Source organism: Oreochromis niloticus, linkage group LG6 (assembly GCF_001858045.2).
Source record: "Oreochromis niloticus isolate F11D_XX linkage group LG6, O_niloticus_UMD_NMBU, whole genome shotgun sequence".
NCBI lineage: Eukaryota > Metazoa > Chordata > Actinopteri > Cichliformes > Cichlidae > Oreochromis > Oreochromis niloticus.
The window spans coordinates 15,155,884-15,172,213 of NC_031971.2; the positions used below are offsets into that span (position 1 = coordinate 15,155,884).

The 16,330-nt window shown below is 41.0% G+C and overlaps 1 protein-coding gene and 1 long non-coding RNA gene across 3 annotated transcripts; one reads left to right on the top strand and one right to left on the bottom strand.

Moving 5' to 3' along the window:
- Window positions 1-411: 411 nt before the first annotated feature.
- tmem192 (transmembrane protein 192) lies at window positions 412-11,036 on the top strand. 2 transcript variants are annotated; one of them, XM_003449682.5, is made up of 6 exons: window positions 412-563; window positions 1,694-1,846; window positions 1,937-2,198; window positions 2,309-2,431; window positions 8,805-8,910; window positions 10,336-11,036. In XM_003449682.5, the coding sequence occupies exons 1-6, from the start codon at window positions 534-536 to the stop codon at window positions 10,448-10,450; spliced, it is 789 nt and encodes a 262-aa protein (XP_003449730.1). In that variant the 5' UTR covers window positions 412-533; the 3' UTR covers window positions 10,451-11,036. The 2 variants fall into 2 exon arrangements, with proteins under 2 accessions (XP_003449730.1, XP_019215616.1); XM_019360071.2 differs by lacking the exon at window positions 2,309-2,431.
- Window positions 11,037-11,276: 240 nt separating this feature from the next.
- Window positions 11,277-14,210, bottom strand: LOC102080393 (uncharacterized). Its single transcript, XR_269282.3, has 3 exons — window positions 13,870-14,210; window positions 12,200-12,289; window positions 11,277-11,971 (listed from the first exon to the last, which is right to left on the bottom strand). It is a non-coding gene; the product is annotated as an uncharacterized LOC102080393 (long non-coding RNA).
- Window positions 14,211-16,330: the final 2,120 nt, after the last annotated feature.

The window sequence follows — 16,330 nt, forward strand, 5'->3', positions numbered from 1 at the left end:
AAAAAAAAGAAAAGAAAAGAAACAAACAAAAATAACAAAATATATATAAAATGTTCTAAGACAGCACTACGGAAGCTCTTGGCATTGGAATCCGGGATTTGCAGTGCATTATGAGTAGTGTAGTGTGAAAAGGATGAGTCATTTCTTCACCCTTAAAATCTTTGCCTTTTTTCATTTCCCACTTTAGAAATTCAGATCACAAGTTTTTTGTTCATTTTTGCTCATAGTTCGTAGATGGCTGAGTTTGTTTCAGGCTTAAAACTCTTTTCAGAGAGCCTTAAAAAACTAACTAGTTTTTACACCTGTAAACTTTTTTCATATCTGGTCCGGTTTTGGCTTTACCGCAATCTGAAGTCGTTTTGATGTCATTAGTTTTCGGTTTTAAAATTAAAACATTAACGGAACTATTGAGCAAGTACCAGAAATAGGAGGGACCGGAAGTTTACTAATATTCACCTGACCTGTCTGGCAAATAAATTGTAAGCCAATGTAGTTTGTTGTTGTTATTTTAAAAACGCTGTACGTCCGGACAGATGGACCCAAAGGGACCCTCGCTTTATGCAGTACGTACCTTTCAATGCACATTAAATTGATTGCATCGTCAACAGCGCGCTTGTTTCCTTATACTGATGTTTAACTGCACGCGGAAGTTAGCTTGTGAGCAGGCTGGCTAGTTGAAACTGTCGGCTAAAAACAACACGATGAGACGTGAATTAGCTGCGACTCTGCTTCTCTTGTTCCGCAGCAGATATGTTTTGGAAATAATTAATTAGTAAATGTTTGCTCTGTATATCTCTACCGAGTTCTTTAACTTATGGATATGTGCTCATTTCCCTTATTTTCAGTGCCGATATTGAACCGAGATTAAGAACTGAAACCCTATATTAGCTTTTTTTCTTTTAGTAACCACCACAAGTGGTGTAGAGTAAGCACACCATAAGTTGTCTTTACGCTTCTAAGTGCCTAAACCTTGACTGACTAGCCTTAAATACTCGTTAGTTTTGCATACATTTTCGCAGTGCACACAAACCTTAAAGCCAGACCTGCTTGGTCTGCTCTCAAATTAATTTCAGACCTGCTTCTGGGTAATTTTGGGAAGTCATTGTTTTCAGTCACCACTTATTACTTCTATCAGACCCAAAAGCCCGTAGTGAATTTGAGATAAAAACCGTTTAAATTTGCTGCTTCTTCCTGTAAACAGCTGCTAAATCAACTCAAACTCAAGGATCTGATCGCACTTAATGAATTTAAGGTAGTTTTAAGCGACCTGAAGGCAGTTGCATAAAGCTGACAGTGTTATCCCAGAGTGTTTCTACTCCTGCTCATTTTGATATGACTGATAGTTACCTGTTGTGATGTTTTAAGGTTTCTTAGCTTTTGATCTTGATTTTCTGTAACTATGCACAATTAATTTAGTGTGTGCTTTTGTGCATTACTGTCTGTATCTGCTCTTCTAATTTACAAGACAGTCTTGCTAAATCTGAAGAGTTTTGCAGTTTGCAGTCATTTTGAAGATTTTTATTTTCCTAGATAAAAAAAAAAAAAGTTAATTAAAAATAATCTGTTTGAGGAAATTGTAGAAGATGAGACAATAGTTTATCAACAAAATCAAAATTATAAATCTGGTTGAAAAGTGGAAGACTTTAACTTGACAACAGTCTCTAAATCATACTGTATGTGTTTGTCTTATCAGGCAGGCTCCTCGGCAGATATGACACGAAGCATAGAGGAAGAGTCTTTGGTGGATGGGCCCCTGATCTCTGCTGATGCCCTCCACTCTGCCATCAGGAGAGAGTTTCAAACTGTGCCAACACACTGCCATGCCATCCTGCTGACTCTGCTGCATGTATGATATGCACACATTTGCACATACGCAGTGTTCACCAAGTCATTAAATACCAGTAAGTCTCAAATCCTCTACTCTTGTTCTTTTCAGGTTGTTTATGTTGTGTTGTCAGTCTGCGTAGCAGTGCTGTGTGTATTAAAATTCGGCCAAGAGGAGGTGTGCAAGAGTGTTTTGGGGACAGTCCAAGGCGACAGCGTCATCGTGTTCGCAAAGGCGTGTTTATGGATCCTGGTGCTGGTGTTCACGGGCTGCGTGCATCACCACCACAGTCGTGCTCGGAGCAGAGGATACCTGCGGTTTTACAGACAAACGCAGAGGCTGAAACAGGTGCCGTTCATCATAAATTCTGCAGGTACAACTTTTCATGAGGATACAGTGAATGAATCTGTAATGGGCAGTGTTATCCACAAGGTGGCAGTAATGCTAAAACATAAGTGTTTATATTTCTGTGTGTGTGAACAGGAAACGCTCTGCTTATGACTCTTCTGGCTGCGAGATTACCACAGACTGTACACGTCTACGTGCTGCTCAGTATTCTGGGATTTGAGGTCTTGTTGATATTGCCATACCTGCTGTATTACATAGGTAAAGTGATCTTATTTTAATGTTGAGTAAAAGAATCTCACTCGGGGACTTAAGATTGACTCTTTTGTAGGACTGCAGACAAATTTAAGGTTTCTAAAAAAATATGTAGAGACCTTTAACATCAAATACTTAGGCTTACATTCTGAAACACCAAGACAATTATTTTTTGAAAGATGAAACTCAAGCTCCTTGTTGTCAACCAATCAGTTCGCACATGTACTTGTTTATTTGGTGCACGGTGTTCTTGCCTACCTTCCCCGTCACATCTAAATAGTTTAACCTTGAAGTTGTAGAGTAATAAACCATTTTAAAAATCAAATATAGATTTGAAAAAGGGTAGGTATAGACAAAATATACTGTTTTAAAATTCTTTAGGAAGAAGAAACTGAAATATAATTTCCTTTACGTACAGATCAGATAGACTCGTTGTGGTCAAAGATGTTTTAATATTAAAAAATTTCAGCTCATTTTGAATTTCTTTGGCGGAAACACATCTCAAAAAAGTTGGGACGGGGAGAGCAAAAGGTTGGAAAAGTAAGTGGTGCTATAATGAAACAGCTGCAAAAACATTTTCAACTAATCAGGTTAACTGGCAACAGGTCAGTGACTTTAGTATAAAAATGAGCATATTGGAAAAGCAGAGTTTCACTAATCTGCAAAAAAAAAAAAGCATCTATAAATTGTGGAAATTTAAAAAAAATAATGTTCCTTTAATGGCTATATCGCATCTGGAGTACATTAAGAATCTGGAGAAATTTCTCTGTAGAAAGGAGCAAGACTTAAAGTCACTACTGGATGCCTGTGAGCTTCAGGCCCTCAGCACTGCATTAAATGGATATACAATATCAGTGAATTCTGTTGTAGCTGCAAAAAGGCAGGACATGGAAAAATAAAGAGGAAGTCCATGCTCAGCTTAATCATTCATTTTTTTATTTTATTTTTTTAATAACTGTTAATGACATTTTTCTCTTTCCTAAAAAGCAGCCTTGCAGTTATCAAAAGCTGTTTCCACTCGTTCACTGCAGCCCCTAAACCTTTTTTTTTCTTTCTTTTTTTAAGACATGATTTGCCCTAATCAGTCGGGGCAGACATTAAACAGTCTTTAACCTGCCTGCTTTCTAGTAAAGTCTGTGTAATGTTTGACTGAATCCTTGTGGGAATAAAGCAAGTAATAGTCCAGAGAGTTCACAGCGAGCGAGCAAGTGGGTGTCCTGTGTCTGCCACATGTGAGATAATGCACAGACCAGGTTTTTCCAGATATTTTCCAGAGTTTCATTGTGAAAACAACTCTTGACTAAATACCAAATATCAGTTTTATTTTGTTTTGGTTTTTTTCATGCTTTTTCTCAGATAAAAAAAAAAAACAGCTGACATAAGACCTCCAGAGACACATTTGGGACTTTATCTCTACCACATTCACAGGCTTCCAGGCAGCTTGTAGAGTTTAATGTAATAACACTTTTTTGCTGTTGGTTCTCAATCACTAGTTCATAATAAGAGTGTGTTTTTTTTGTGCTGCTGCATCACTTATTAAATGGCAGCTCTAACATCAGCTGTTTTTTATATTAAGAGGCACACTGTAGATTACATTACACACAGACACACACACTACCCCCCACTCTGTGTCTTAGTGCGTTTGCATTACAATACCTGCCCTGCCCTTTTCAGACTCGACAGCATGACAATCAACCATTCAACTCCCTGTCCACCCTCCTTCTCTCTGCTGATCTGCTGATTCTTTGCTTCAGATTCAGCATGGTGTTTGCAGACTTTGGACACTATCTGTGTGTCCACTGTGTGCGTTTCCTTTGCCTTAGCCCTCAAGAACAAACTGGTTAAATTTAGCTATTGTTATTTAGCTCTGTGATACACATTTCAGATTAAGTAGCTTTGGTGGCTTGTTGGCTCGAAGCAGCGGCTATTAACGGAACGGTCCCTCACTGTGACGCTGCTTTTCTCTTTTTGTAGTATAAAACCCATTGTTGATTAGGATGGTGAAACTAAACTAATCTACAAAATGTTTTATAATCTGTTTTGTTGTTGTTGTTGTTTTTTTTTTTAAAAGAGGGCAGGGCAGAGACTCAGATTTACTTCATTTAATTGTACTTAAATATTTTATAGCATGAAGCTATACACCGCGTACATGAACAGCTGTAAGATAAGTCACCGCCTTATTTTAATATAAATCTCTAGAAATTCTTGAAAATCCCAGTTTTCCATTTGAGGCACATCAAACTAAACTGTGTGGTAGCAGGAAGTCAAACTTTAGTTCTGGGGAAAGGAATCAAAAGCAATTCTTAATTCTCTGATTTTATGAAGTAGTTCACTGATTTAAAATCTTCTCATGTGGTTCACTCATTCATGACGTGTCTGAGAAGAATAGAAGTTTTAAAGAAGGGGGAATTTCTATTTTTTATTTTTGTAAATAAGGCACTAAAAGGTATCTGGTATCATTTGGCAAGTTATCAGGGTTATACATGTGATATTGTCGTAATTGGCAGTTAAAAGTAGGTATTTTGCCCACTGTGTGTGTGTGTGGTTGAAGTCCTGCCTCCCTCTGAGTGTGTAAAGGAAAACTCCTGTTAAAGATGCTAAATCAGAGGATGCTGATATTGAAGAATCATGTGATGAAAGGAAATCCATATTAAAGTTGTGTTTGGCAGCTGAGGGGCACAGATGTGAGATGAAGATACCGAAGAGCCACAGAGAAAAGATTAGAGGCATTAGGATTTAACCTAGCCAAAGGGTAGCCCTCACCCCCTTCACCCCCTTCACCCATGGGAGACCCATGCACATTGTCCCTGTGTTTACAGTGCTGTTTTTCCAGTGTGTTTGTGTGTGGTGGGGGGTGTCCCTGGTCACCGGTTGCATTCCTGCTCAGATCAGTGCAGTCAGGCATAGCACAATCAGAACGATGCCTCACAGCACGAACCGCGCACAAACACGAACCCTGACAGATCGAGAGTCAAGGTGGCACCGGTGAGGTCGTGAAAAAGAAAATGAAAAAGAAAACTCTTTTTCTTCTTTTTCTCAGAGAGAGATGTAATGCCTGCAGCCATAAAGTCCATGCAGGAAGGCCTCGTTCAACTTGTCTTTGAAGTGCGTGCCTGATTGTGATTGCGTGTGTGGGTATGTGTCTGTGCTCGTGTGTGTGTGTGTGTGTCTTTGAAGGTTTTCTGTATGTTTCGACCTCTCTCATTTTAACATGAATACCCTCTCCTCTATAGACCTCCTTGCACATCAAAGCCATGCCCCGGCCTTCAAAGGCCTACCTTACATCTCTCTCTTCTGGCTGGCCAAGAACTTAGTGTAAGCACTGCAGGGCACAACAGAGACACACACACATTGATGCTGATAGCTGCAGTATAACCTGATCACACACCAACCCCATATACTGCATGATGGGGAAAAGTAAAACAAGACTGAATCACTTTTAAAAGATTCAAACCACATTTTTGATCAGGAGGTCCTCTGTTATTTTATTATTAGAATTATTAATATCATTATTATTATTATGTTAGAATAAATTTGTTTGATGCCTGTCAGTGCAGGCTAAAAGTGAATATTTAATCTCTCACACCTTTTTATGAATGATAAATAATCATCGATATTGGAATATTTTTCCCTGCAGGTAAATGATGAATGTCTTTTTAAAGCGCCTCATTCAACAATCCTCGCTATATATAGTAAATGTGGGGTGGTTTGCATGAAAAATGACCCTGTGCTCTTTGCTTGCAATATTGTGGCTTACTTTATCTATTTACTGATAGAAAACATTACTTGTAAGGGAAAACATGCTCTCGGGTGACCTACTTGCGAAAGATCTATAGTTATTGGAAACTGAGCAGTGGCGTTTTTCTTTCTACCCACTGATTGCTCTACCGGAAGCCTGGGGGTTTTAGGATTCAGCGCAGTATCTTAGCTGTTCCCAGGACTGCACTGCTCATCATCTCAGATGTTGAACCTGCTGTGTGTTCTCCTAGCCTAATATACCAAATTCCACTCCTCTGTCCACCATCTGTTCCAGTGGTTCCTTCAGGCCCTGCTACTTCTCCATCTTCTTGTGCTCCTTCTTTCTGATGTTATTGTCAGCTGGGATTACCACATCTGTCACAGCTGGCCTCCTCTGCTTCTCGTCAGCCACCGCTGTGTCTGGCCGGTTAGTCAGCAGCTGCTCGTGTGTCTGGAACTTGAAGTTCCACAGGGTCTCGGCTCTGCTGTTCTCAACCACTTTTCACTACTCTGTGCCCGACTTTGATGTACTTTCATAGCATATACTACACCTAGAAGGCATCACCGCTGCTTCTCTCTGTTATCTTTATGCTTTCTGTTCAAAAGTGAGTTCTTGCTGGTTCCTCTCAGTTATGTGGCTAGGTCATGGTGCTGCATTGATGCTCTTTGGGTAAGAGGAGGAGGATTGTGGGAACTTTACCAAAGCCGTTATGCAGATGTACTTACATGTGGTCCTTCAAAAACATTAAGAACCTCAAAGCTGTGTTGAGAAGCATCAAGTATGCCTTCCTTCGGTAGTTTTCATTGGTTTTTAATGCTCTGCTTTGCTGCACTAGAAAGACTCTTGTGGTATATTGTAACGCTTGTCTTTTCGTGGTAGGAGTTGAGATGTAACACCACAAACTTTAACAAGAGTAACCCACATCACTGGTTGTGGCACATATTTTTGACACTGCCCCCTGCTGATGGTGCATAGCTACAACAATGTAGACGTGGGTCTACAAAGCCGTGCCGCACCGACACTACCGGAGCACTACCATGCTGGGCGCATTCGCTCTTAGCACTTCTGCAGCTTCGCTGTTGTCACCTGGAAATGGGCCTTCCTGGATGGGTCATTGAGTCTTCTCAGATGCGAGCAGACCAGGCCTGAGCTCATCTGTCCAGCCGTGAGAGTCTGTAACAGGAACATGTGAAATGTATCACTTCCTTTACGCTGCCCAATCCATCCATCCATCCTGGTGTGTCTGTCTGTTGAAGTCGGAATTTTACTGAAGCAGATGCCTGCAGCGCTGACAGTGTCTGCTAAAACTAAATCTAAATGCATCATTTTACGATGTTAATAAGATTTTTCCTGCTGCATGCAGTGCATGCTTTCCTTAGATTTATTTGCTTTGTTAAATATTCTAATTAATGGAAGTTAAAACGGCTAAATGTTCAAATATATTTAAAGTAAAATGAAATCTGCAAAGTTTTCAGTGATATTTGTCCATACATCTGCTTTTTTTTTTTTTTTTTTTTTTTTTTAAATATATATTTTTGAAAGGCATTTTTCTTGTATGAAACTGGGGAATTTTAATTATTGAGAAAAATCAAGAGTGAATACACACAAAATCTGATCAAATTAGAATTTCCTTTTTCATTTGTATTTATTTTATTATTGCTTGAACAAAAAAAGCACACAAAACAGAAAATGTCTGCACTACAAAATAAAATTTTAGGAGCCCCCCCCCTTCTTTTTTTTTTTCTTTGTTAAATATATGAAAGCATTTTTGTGAGCTGGGAAAATAGTTGATGTTTTTTTTTTTTTTTTTTTTTTTTTTTCTCTCCTGGTATTGTAAATATTTCAGAGCAGTTTGTGATTTTTCTGCATCAAACAAAGGCTCATCATTACATTTTGCCTTTATACCTTTTGCTTTTCTCTCCTCCACCTCATTTCTGAGGAATGTAGGAATGTCTCTCTCTCACAAATACTTACTTATTATTGCTTTATTTACTTGTGAGCACACACACACAGATTTAGGGCCTCATTATGCAGGAATGTGTAGCATTTCTTTGGATTGTGTGTGAGTGTTGATGTTGAGATGCTGCACTGTAGCAAAGTAAAGATAGTGCTCTTTAGAACCTCCCTGACAATTTCCTCTGGCTAATGATGCTCAAGTCTTATCAATACTCGGCCAGCTCCTCCCTCTGGCCTCATTGTAGCCTCACCCATACAGGCTTACAGACGTACTCAAACCGTAGCCTTATGACCCTAAAGACTGCTCCAGCACATATTTTGTTTGCAGCTTCTCTTACTGTAAACTATTGGACCCACCATACACACACCTTGCTGCTAGCACCACCCCTTCTGTAAAGGTGCATGTTTAGGGTGTGAGAATTAGAGGTTTAAGTGCAGGATATGGCAGCCCATAAGAACTAACTGCAGGATATAACAGCCTCTATGTGTTTAGGAGAGTCAGAGGGATGAAAAACAATTTAAAAAATAAAAAAAGTGTCATGTTTCTCACCTAGGCGATTATCGTGGATAGAAACCTGTCACTGCTCAATAATGTCTGTGTGTCTTTACGAGCAGTCGGCAGCATTAAAACTCGGGTTTGATGATTTTATTGCAAGGCTAAGAGCTTTTTGTTTGCTTTTCCAGTTAAAGTGATGCGGTTCAACAGAGAGCGCGCTGCACCAGATGTGAGCCAGGAAGAGCTTTCACACACCTACAGCCTCACCAACGCACCGACTGAGACGGGCTTCAGGTACAGCAGTTTCACTCAGGCACCCACAGAAGTGTTGCCGTGCTCAGATTTCAGTTTCCTCTGTGCAGACACATGAATTAAATGAATGTGATTTTAAGCCATAGCAGCATGAGTTTCCATTTTAAAAGGGATCAGTTTTAGAGCATCTCCTGTGATTGGTTTACCATTTACTTAACATTCAGATTGTAAAGATTACAAAATAACTTTGGTAAACAGACAATTTTATGATGTTAGTGCTTGGAGATGCAGTCATGTGGGCCTGATGAGCCACAACATGAGACTTGAGTGCATGTCTCACAGGATGTGGCAGTAGTACAGCTTTCTTTCTTGATATGTTTGAGGCTTCCTTTGTGATTTTTTTTTTGTTTTTGTTTTGTTTTTGTTTGTTTGTTTGTTTGTTTTTTGTTTCATGTTGAATTAAATGTTTTCATGTGCAGACTGTAATTTCTTACTGAAACAAGCAAGCCCTGGCTGGCAGCATATGTTGCTTCCAAACCTGTGTATATACAATCAGATACCAAAACATGTGAGACAGGATCATGTTTACCACTGTGTGGCATCCAGTCTTCTTTTAATAAGTCTGTAAACATCTGAGCACTGACGAGAGAGAGGAGCTGCTGGAGAGGAATGTTGTCTCATTCTTGTCTAATACAGGATCCTAGCTGCTCAGTCCTGTGTCTTCTTATTTTCCATTTAATGATTGGCCAATTTTTATTTTATGTTTTGTTTTTTGTTTTTAAATTCGGGTAAGATCTGAGCTGCAAGCAGGCCAGTTAAGCACCTGGACTCTTCTGCTACAACAACATGCTGTGGCATAAGTAAGACGTCACCTGGATGGGAGCACATGTCACCCCAAGAGCTGCATGTATACCTTTCAGCATTGATAGTAACTTTCCAAATGTACATTGACACTAATGGACCCCCAAACCATCAGATCCTTACTTTTGAACTGAGCGCTGAAAGCAAGCCGAATGCTCCCTCTGCTCTGTGATGTTGTTTGCAAAAAGAATTTCAAATTTCAATTCAACTGACTACAGAACAGCTTTCCACTTTGCCTCAGTCTATTTTAAATGAGCTTTGGCTCAGAGATGATGGCCGCATTTTTGGACCCTCACACTCTTTTTGAAGATTTTGTAGGCCTTTTTTTTTTTTTTTTTTTTTTTCTTATACTAACAGTGTGAAGGAGGAAATGTGTGATTGACTCAAAGTGTATTCGTAGTCATGTTGGAGTAATTTAGTGCAAACATGTATCATGTTGTTGTGTTTATGTGTTTTTGGACAGCAGTAGGGCTTCACAGCACAGAGAAATTAACTGTATCACATAGTAGACAGTTTACAGAGTAATACTTGAGATAACCCTCGCTGAACAGCAGAGGCTGGTATTGTTGTGTGAGGATCTTTTACGAGCTCTTATTTTTGTTACAGAGGAAGCTCTAATCTGGAGGAGGTGGTGGAGAAACAGGCCGATCTGATCGAGTACCTGAAACAGCACAACACCATACTGAGCAAGAGGCTGCTCAACCTCACCGCACAGCACTAACCACAGTTTGGCCTCCTCATCGATGCCAGACGAGTACACCCACCAACGCTCTGCGGAAAAAGAGCCTGATCATTTAACTCTACGAGGAATTAAAAAAAAGCAATTTGAGGCTTTAAAAGAAGGAGGACACTGTGGGCAAATGCACCTGTACACACAGACTGAGTGAGAGGGCTCCTCTGTGGGGCATCTTCACCTGAAATGGACAGATAATGGAGGAGGAGGTGAACTGAAAGCAGGAGGGCAGTTAAAGAGACAGAGGGGAGAAGTCGTGGGTCACAGATCAGAGGTGAGGCGGGGGGGTATCACTGTGCCACGACCCCCGGTGACCCACGTGTGCCGCCGCTTTTTGTTGCTGTGAAAGAAACAGAACGGTGAAATTGTTCTAAAGATCATCTTCACCAAGCAGGGAGAGGTTATCACTTATCAGGATCAAACTAAACCAGAGCGGTTAAACCATGCTGTAAAACGTGTAAGTGCTTTTTATGTATCTAAAAATGTGTGTGCCGGTGGTTTATTCGAGTTGTGTGTTTCTTTGTTCAGTCACTGGATTTGTTTGTGGTCAGATTTCAATAAATCTTTAATATTCTTGTGATTTTTTTTTTTAAAGCCTTTTCACTGCGAGGGTTGAGACAGCATCCAAGTATGTGGCAACTGCTTTGTTTTTGTCGAGTGTTTATCTTGTGTGATGTGGTGCAAGAGCACGAAACAATAGAAACACAGCAGTGTCAACATCAGCTGGAGCGAATGCCTTCTCCCTCTTCGCATAAAACTCCCAACAGTCACGGGACTCTACACTAACGAAATGTGGAGATTGTCATTTGAAGCCTTGGTGTTTGTTCCCCATTGTGTCTCCTTTATGCTCCGGCATCCGTAACTCCACAGGGAGCGCAGTATTTACAAGGGCTTTCCCGTGTGGCTTCAAATGAGAGTGCAGATTTAATAGGAGGCCTTCAGGTAGCAGGATCCCCCTTTTGACCCGGGGCCTTTAAGTTTTATTTATTTCTTTTTTTAAAAAAATATGTTTTGTTAAGTGTAATCTGGATGTAGTGCATTGCATTTTTACCACACTCACAATCAAAACACAGTTTTCTTTTTTTGTTTTTATTAAAAAGTAATTCAATAAACATCTGAAGTGCATACAATATAAACAATTTGTAGCTATACTAAAGGTATTTATAGCTCTTTGGTCCGCAGCTTTTTAAGTCGATTGTTGAACATACTTGATGATATTGACTAAACGCTCGCATCCTGTTTTCCCCGTTCTATCATTTGGAAGGAGCTCGAAACTGGCCAAGCCCAGCTCTGTGGTTGCCCGGCTGTTGTAGCTTTTCATGGTTTGATGAAGATTCAGATTCTTGCTGCAGAAGCAGATACATGTACATTAAAGTCTGTGGGTGGCATCTTTGTGGAGTCCCATATCTCCCCTTCTTTCCTGGGCTCCAGCCATGATGTTTGTGCCACAAACTGCAGTCCATATTCACATTTCTCTCCTCGAGTCTTCCCCATTGCAGTTCTTCTGACCTGTAATGGATAAAAACAGCATTTAGACATAAAGTCACCTTGAGTCCCCTCTTTCATCTCCTCCCAGTTCAGTTTGTGCGATTTATGTCCTCTGTTCTTCGTAAACACTAATCACACACATGCGCTTTTCCTGACTGCCAACCTGCTGGCCACGTAGCCTGTTTTTGTTAGGCTCAGCTCATCACCTCCTGCTATACATGAACACATGCATGAGTGAACGTCTCTTACCTCAAGGGAAGGGTACTCTGGAGTGCAGAGGCAGGCAGCGTCTGTGTGGGCAGTGGTGTCTGTGGTATTTTTTCCTCAGGTTCAAGAAATCTGAAGTAAAAGAGATGGTTTGATTATAGATGTAAACAGCTATTTAATTAAATTAGACTGCTATCAGGCAAAAAACTGCTCATTCATGAGGTCTGCAGGTGGATCCCTGGCATATATAATTTTGAACCTAACTGCAACTCTGTATAACCTCTTCTGACCACTTTGAGTTTCTTTTCTTTATTGCAACCCATTTACAAACAGCTGGGACACACTCACCTAACACATGATTATTTTTAAACGTCCCTAATAAATCCAGACTGCCAGCCAAGCCCAGGAAGAGATAAACCGCCAGATGACTTTATGACTCCCCTCCCACCCCCTCTGCCTGTACCTCTGAAAGAAGCTGCCCCCCACCCCACCCTGAAGGTACCCTGCTTTATACTTGCCACTGCTACTCCATGTCATGTAAATAAAGCGCGGGTATTTGCATGAAGTTTTAACACAGCCATTAACAAAGGCGCTCTGGAGCGCCTTCCAGCCGGGGACAAAGGGCCCACCGGGGCCGCTTTGCGGATCCCCCGGCGGCGCTCCGCTGTCGTCCACTCCTCCTTTTATCCTCTCATCATCGTGTCCTCGCCATCAGCACATGAACCTATATCACAACCCGAGGCACAAAACCTCCCCCTTTAACAGCAGCTTTTTTTCCTTTTCTTTTTTTCTTTTTGGATCTGCGCAAAGATGACCGCAAACAAGTCGAGAATTTACGGGGAAAAGCGCACCTGCTACGAGGCAGGAACACTAAAACGTTTTTTTCCCTTATTACAGATGGGGGTACTTATTTGTGGTCAGGCTAAAAGGAGGTTTTAAAAAGTGCTTTCCCTGCACTATTCAGCGGAATTTCTGCGAAATCAATTAATCGACACTTATTTATCAGTGTCGCTCAGCTGTAATTTGTTTATGAGACTGGAGCCTTTGAGCTGAGGAAGCTTGATTCCACCACTAAAAGTTTCATTTATTTATTTCAAAATAATAAAAAAAAAAAGTTTGACCTAATAACTCAAAACTCAGAAAATAATTTCGAGTTACCGGGTGAAAATCTTTGAGATAATAACCTCAAATATTGACTATTTAACTTACAAAAAAAAAAAAAGAAACACAAACAATTTTCACAACAAGCAGTGAATGCACCACCACTGTTATAAAGAAGTAACGTCCACCATGCCGTCAATAATTGGCCATCAAATGATCTCGTTTGTTGTGTCGCACTTTTAATATTGCTTAGGTTAAAACAAACTTTACAAAAAATAAACTCAACTTTTCTATTAAAAGTTTTTAGTCCGTTTTACTCATTTGGTTAAGCTAATCTGTTTTATTAGTGATAGTTAACTATAGCTAACATAGTCCAAGCTTGTTGCTATGGATGTGAGTTTAAGGGTCAGTGCGCAGTGATTCAGAACGCTACTGACCGGGACTATGTTTTGGTCCATGTAACTGGTAGTAAAGCTTCATTTATGTATTTATTTTTCTAACAAAATAAAGCTTTATTGTACCCAGCAGACATTACTAACGTTAACGTTCAGATTTATAGGCGTCCCCCTTTAAATGGACACCTCTGGACGGTGAAGTCTGAGGACGCTTACCTGGCTTGGCAGAGGAGACCGATGCTGCCATGACTGCGAGCAGCATGAGAAGGTAGAGCAGGTTGAATATCCTCATAGTTAGGTGGCAGCTGGTTTCAGGAGCTGAAACTAATGATAATTTTCACAAATAAGTCCGGAGAGTCCCTGTAGCTCAAATCCGGACTGGACTGGAGATGCTGAGTGTCTTCTCTTCTCTTCTCTCTTCTCTTTTCAGTCGAGAAATCCTCCTCTGGGAGAATCCAGTACGAACAAGTAGATCTCTTCTGAGGATAATCGCTATGTCCCTGAAGGAATGTGTGTGTCCAGAGTGATTGTCTCTGTGTCTGAGAGCGAAGTGACAAAGGTGCTTCTCCCCCTTCCTCCTTTATACAGCCTTTTTTAGAGGGAGGGGGGCTGGGTGGGTAGTTCCCACAACAGCCCCCCCCCATACACACACAAACTCTCTTTCCCTCAAACACACACACAAACACACATTTCGGCACATATTGACCCCACATGTAGAGGGGTAATTCAAATGACAGGAAGCCCCCTCCGTGCACCCTGAACTGCCCCTTGAACACATACCCTTATGCTGCATGCTGTATTTTGTGTGCGCAAGTGGCTGATATTTTCAAAGAGAGCGGAGCGAGCAGGCAGGGAAGATTTATCACCTGTAACATTAGAGCAAAGATTTAAGAAGCTGTGACTGGAAATAGCAGGTCCTCCAAGAACCAGATCCCGCCTGGCTCTCCCCTGCCCCCCAACAGATGACGACACACACACACACTTGGATGCACACACACACATATACATCTGGAACTTTTGGGTGTTGAGGTGGTGGGGGCAGTTTGCATCCAGCATTTTGGGGGGCAGCGGTCCTCCGAATGAAATCTAGGGGACGGCAGACTAATGATGGCCAAAGACGTCTTGACTGTCTGTGTAGATGCCGTGTACTGTCTCTGAGTGGCAGCATGAAGGCCTGCCTCTGTAATGTCGGCATTTAGTTGGTTGTTTCTCTCATCACATGGATAAACCGTTACAGTTAAAAAAAACCCCCACAATATCTAGGTGAACTTGATAAATATCTTATAGCACAATGATAACCAGAGAAGTAAACAAAGCGTTCTGTGGCTAACTTATATGAAGATTGTTTAGTTATTTTTGGCGTCATCCGATGAGAGGGAGCAGCAGAACCTCAGCAAGGATTTTTAGAGCTTTTGTTGCTGTTTTTCTGTGGGTGTAACTGTACATTAAAGTGTTAAATGTTGTGCAAAGTCTTCTCAGAGATCTAATCTTGTTCACATCCTTGGATTGGGGCATGATTTAAATCAAATTTTGCTGACTTTAGAGTAGGGTTGTCAAACATAAAGCCCTGGTGTAAGAATCGGCCAGCAAGGACTCCAATCTGGATGGCTTTAGAAAATATGAAGAAGGGGATAAAGTCTGGATTTTTAACTGCATCACAGCTTTTCCCACTGATAAAAGACATTATTATTATGCCAAAAGTGATTAAGTAATCGTTAAATAATAATTTTTTTTACAATGGATCCACAGTGAAATTAAAAATAAATACATAAATCAAATAAACCAGAACTTTGCACATTTAAAAGCCCAAAGAGTGGTGCTGACAGGTTTTTCATTTACAACAGCAGCATTTCTCTCAGCTTTGCTTCTTTTGTTTGGTTTTGGTAAAAAGAGTCTGTATTGTATAAGCGCTGTTTTTATTATGCCACATTCCAAGCAATGCCCAGCCCTGCGTGGCATCCGGGCAGCCCATCGTTGGGGTTTCCTGCAGCAGGTAACCCACTTCACTTGGCATTAGCTCTGCAGTCACCGGCTGCGCGCGGGGGGGACTCATTAGTGTGTCTGCTGACGGCCGTCTCTGTGGACTGAGTCTCTCCATTCAGCACCCAGCTAATGAATTAACACATTAAGATGAAATGTCAGCCGTTACATGTGAATGAGGATTAGAGGAGCAGCAGGACACTAATGGACCGCAGGGTTTGAAACAGTCAGAGAGTCTGAACGAGCACCTGGGCCGTCAGCTCCCTCAGCCCTCAAGAATAAAGCCAAGGCCAGGGTCTTTGTGTTTTTTAGTGTTGTTTGTCGGTGTCGCATTTTGAAATGTTGCCTTTTATTGCTTTATGATGTTTGCAAAAATGCTCCTTGAAATGACAGAGATTCTTCCCCAACACCACACATACACACACACTCATTCATCCCACTGCAAACACTCAGCTGAGGTATGTAGTTTGTTTCTGTGGTGAGCTGCACTTTGCATATCAGCTGTCTTTGTCATTTAAAAAACTTTTATTTTCTCAATTTGAATATGCTTATTTGGTCTCAATTGTCATTCACAGCCACCTGGTATCCACTGCCCGCTAACTCCTGCCAGACCTCTGCCTCTCCGTGTTCCTCACTTTCTGTCTCCCTGCCCTTTGGAGTAAGAGAGTAAGATTCGTACCAGATTCTCCCACCAGGT

What these genes read in the sequence shown, in the direction of transcription:
- tmem192 (XM_003449682.5), top strand. Translation starts at nt 534, where the DNA reads ATGGACCCAAAGGGACCCTCGCTTTATGCA. An exon ending in AGGGACCCTCGCTTTATGCA is followed by an intron (nt 564 to 1,693) that starts GTACGTACCTTT and finishes TTGTCTTATCAG; the next exon opens with GCAGGCTCCTCGGCAGATAT. An exon ending in CCGACTGAGACGGGCTTCAG is followed by an intron (nt 8,911 to 10,335) that starts GTACAGCAGTTT and finishes TTTTTGTTACAG; the next exon opens with AGGAAGCTCTAATCTGGAGG.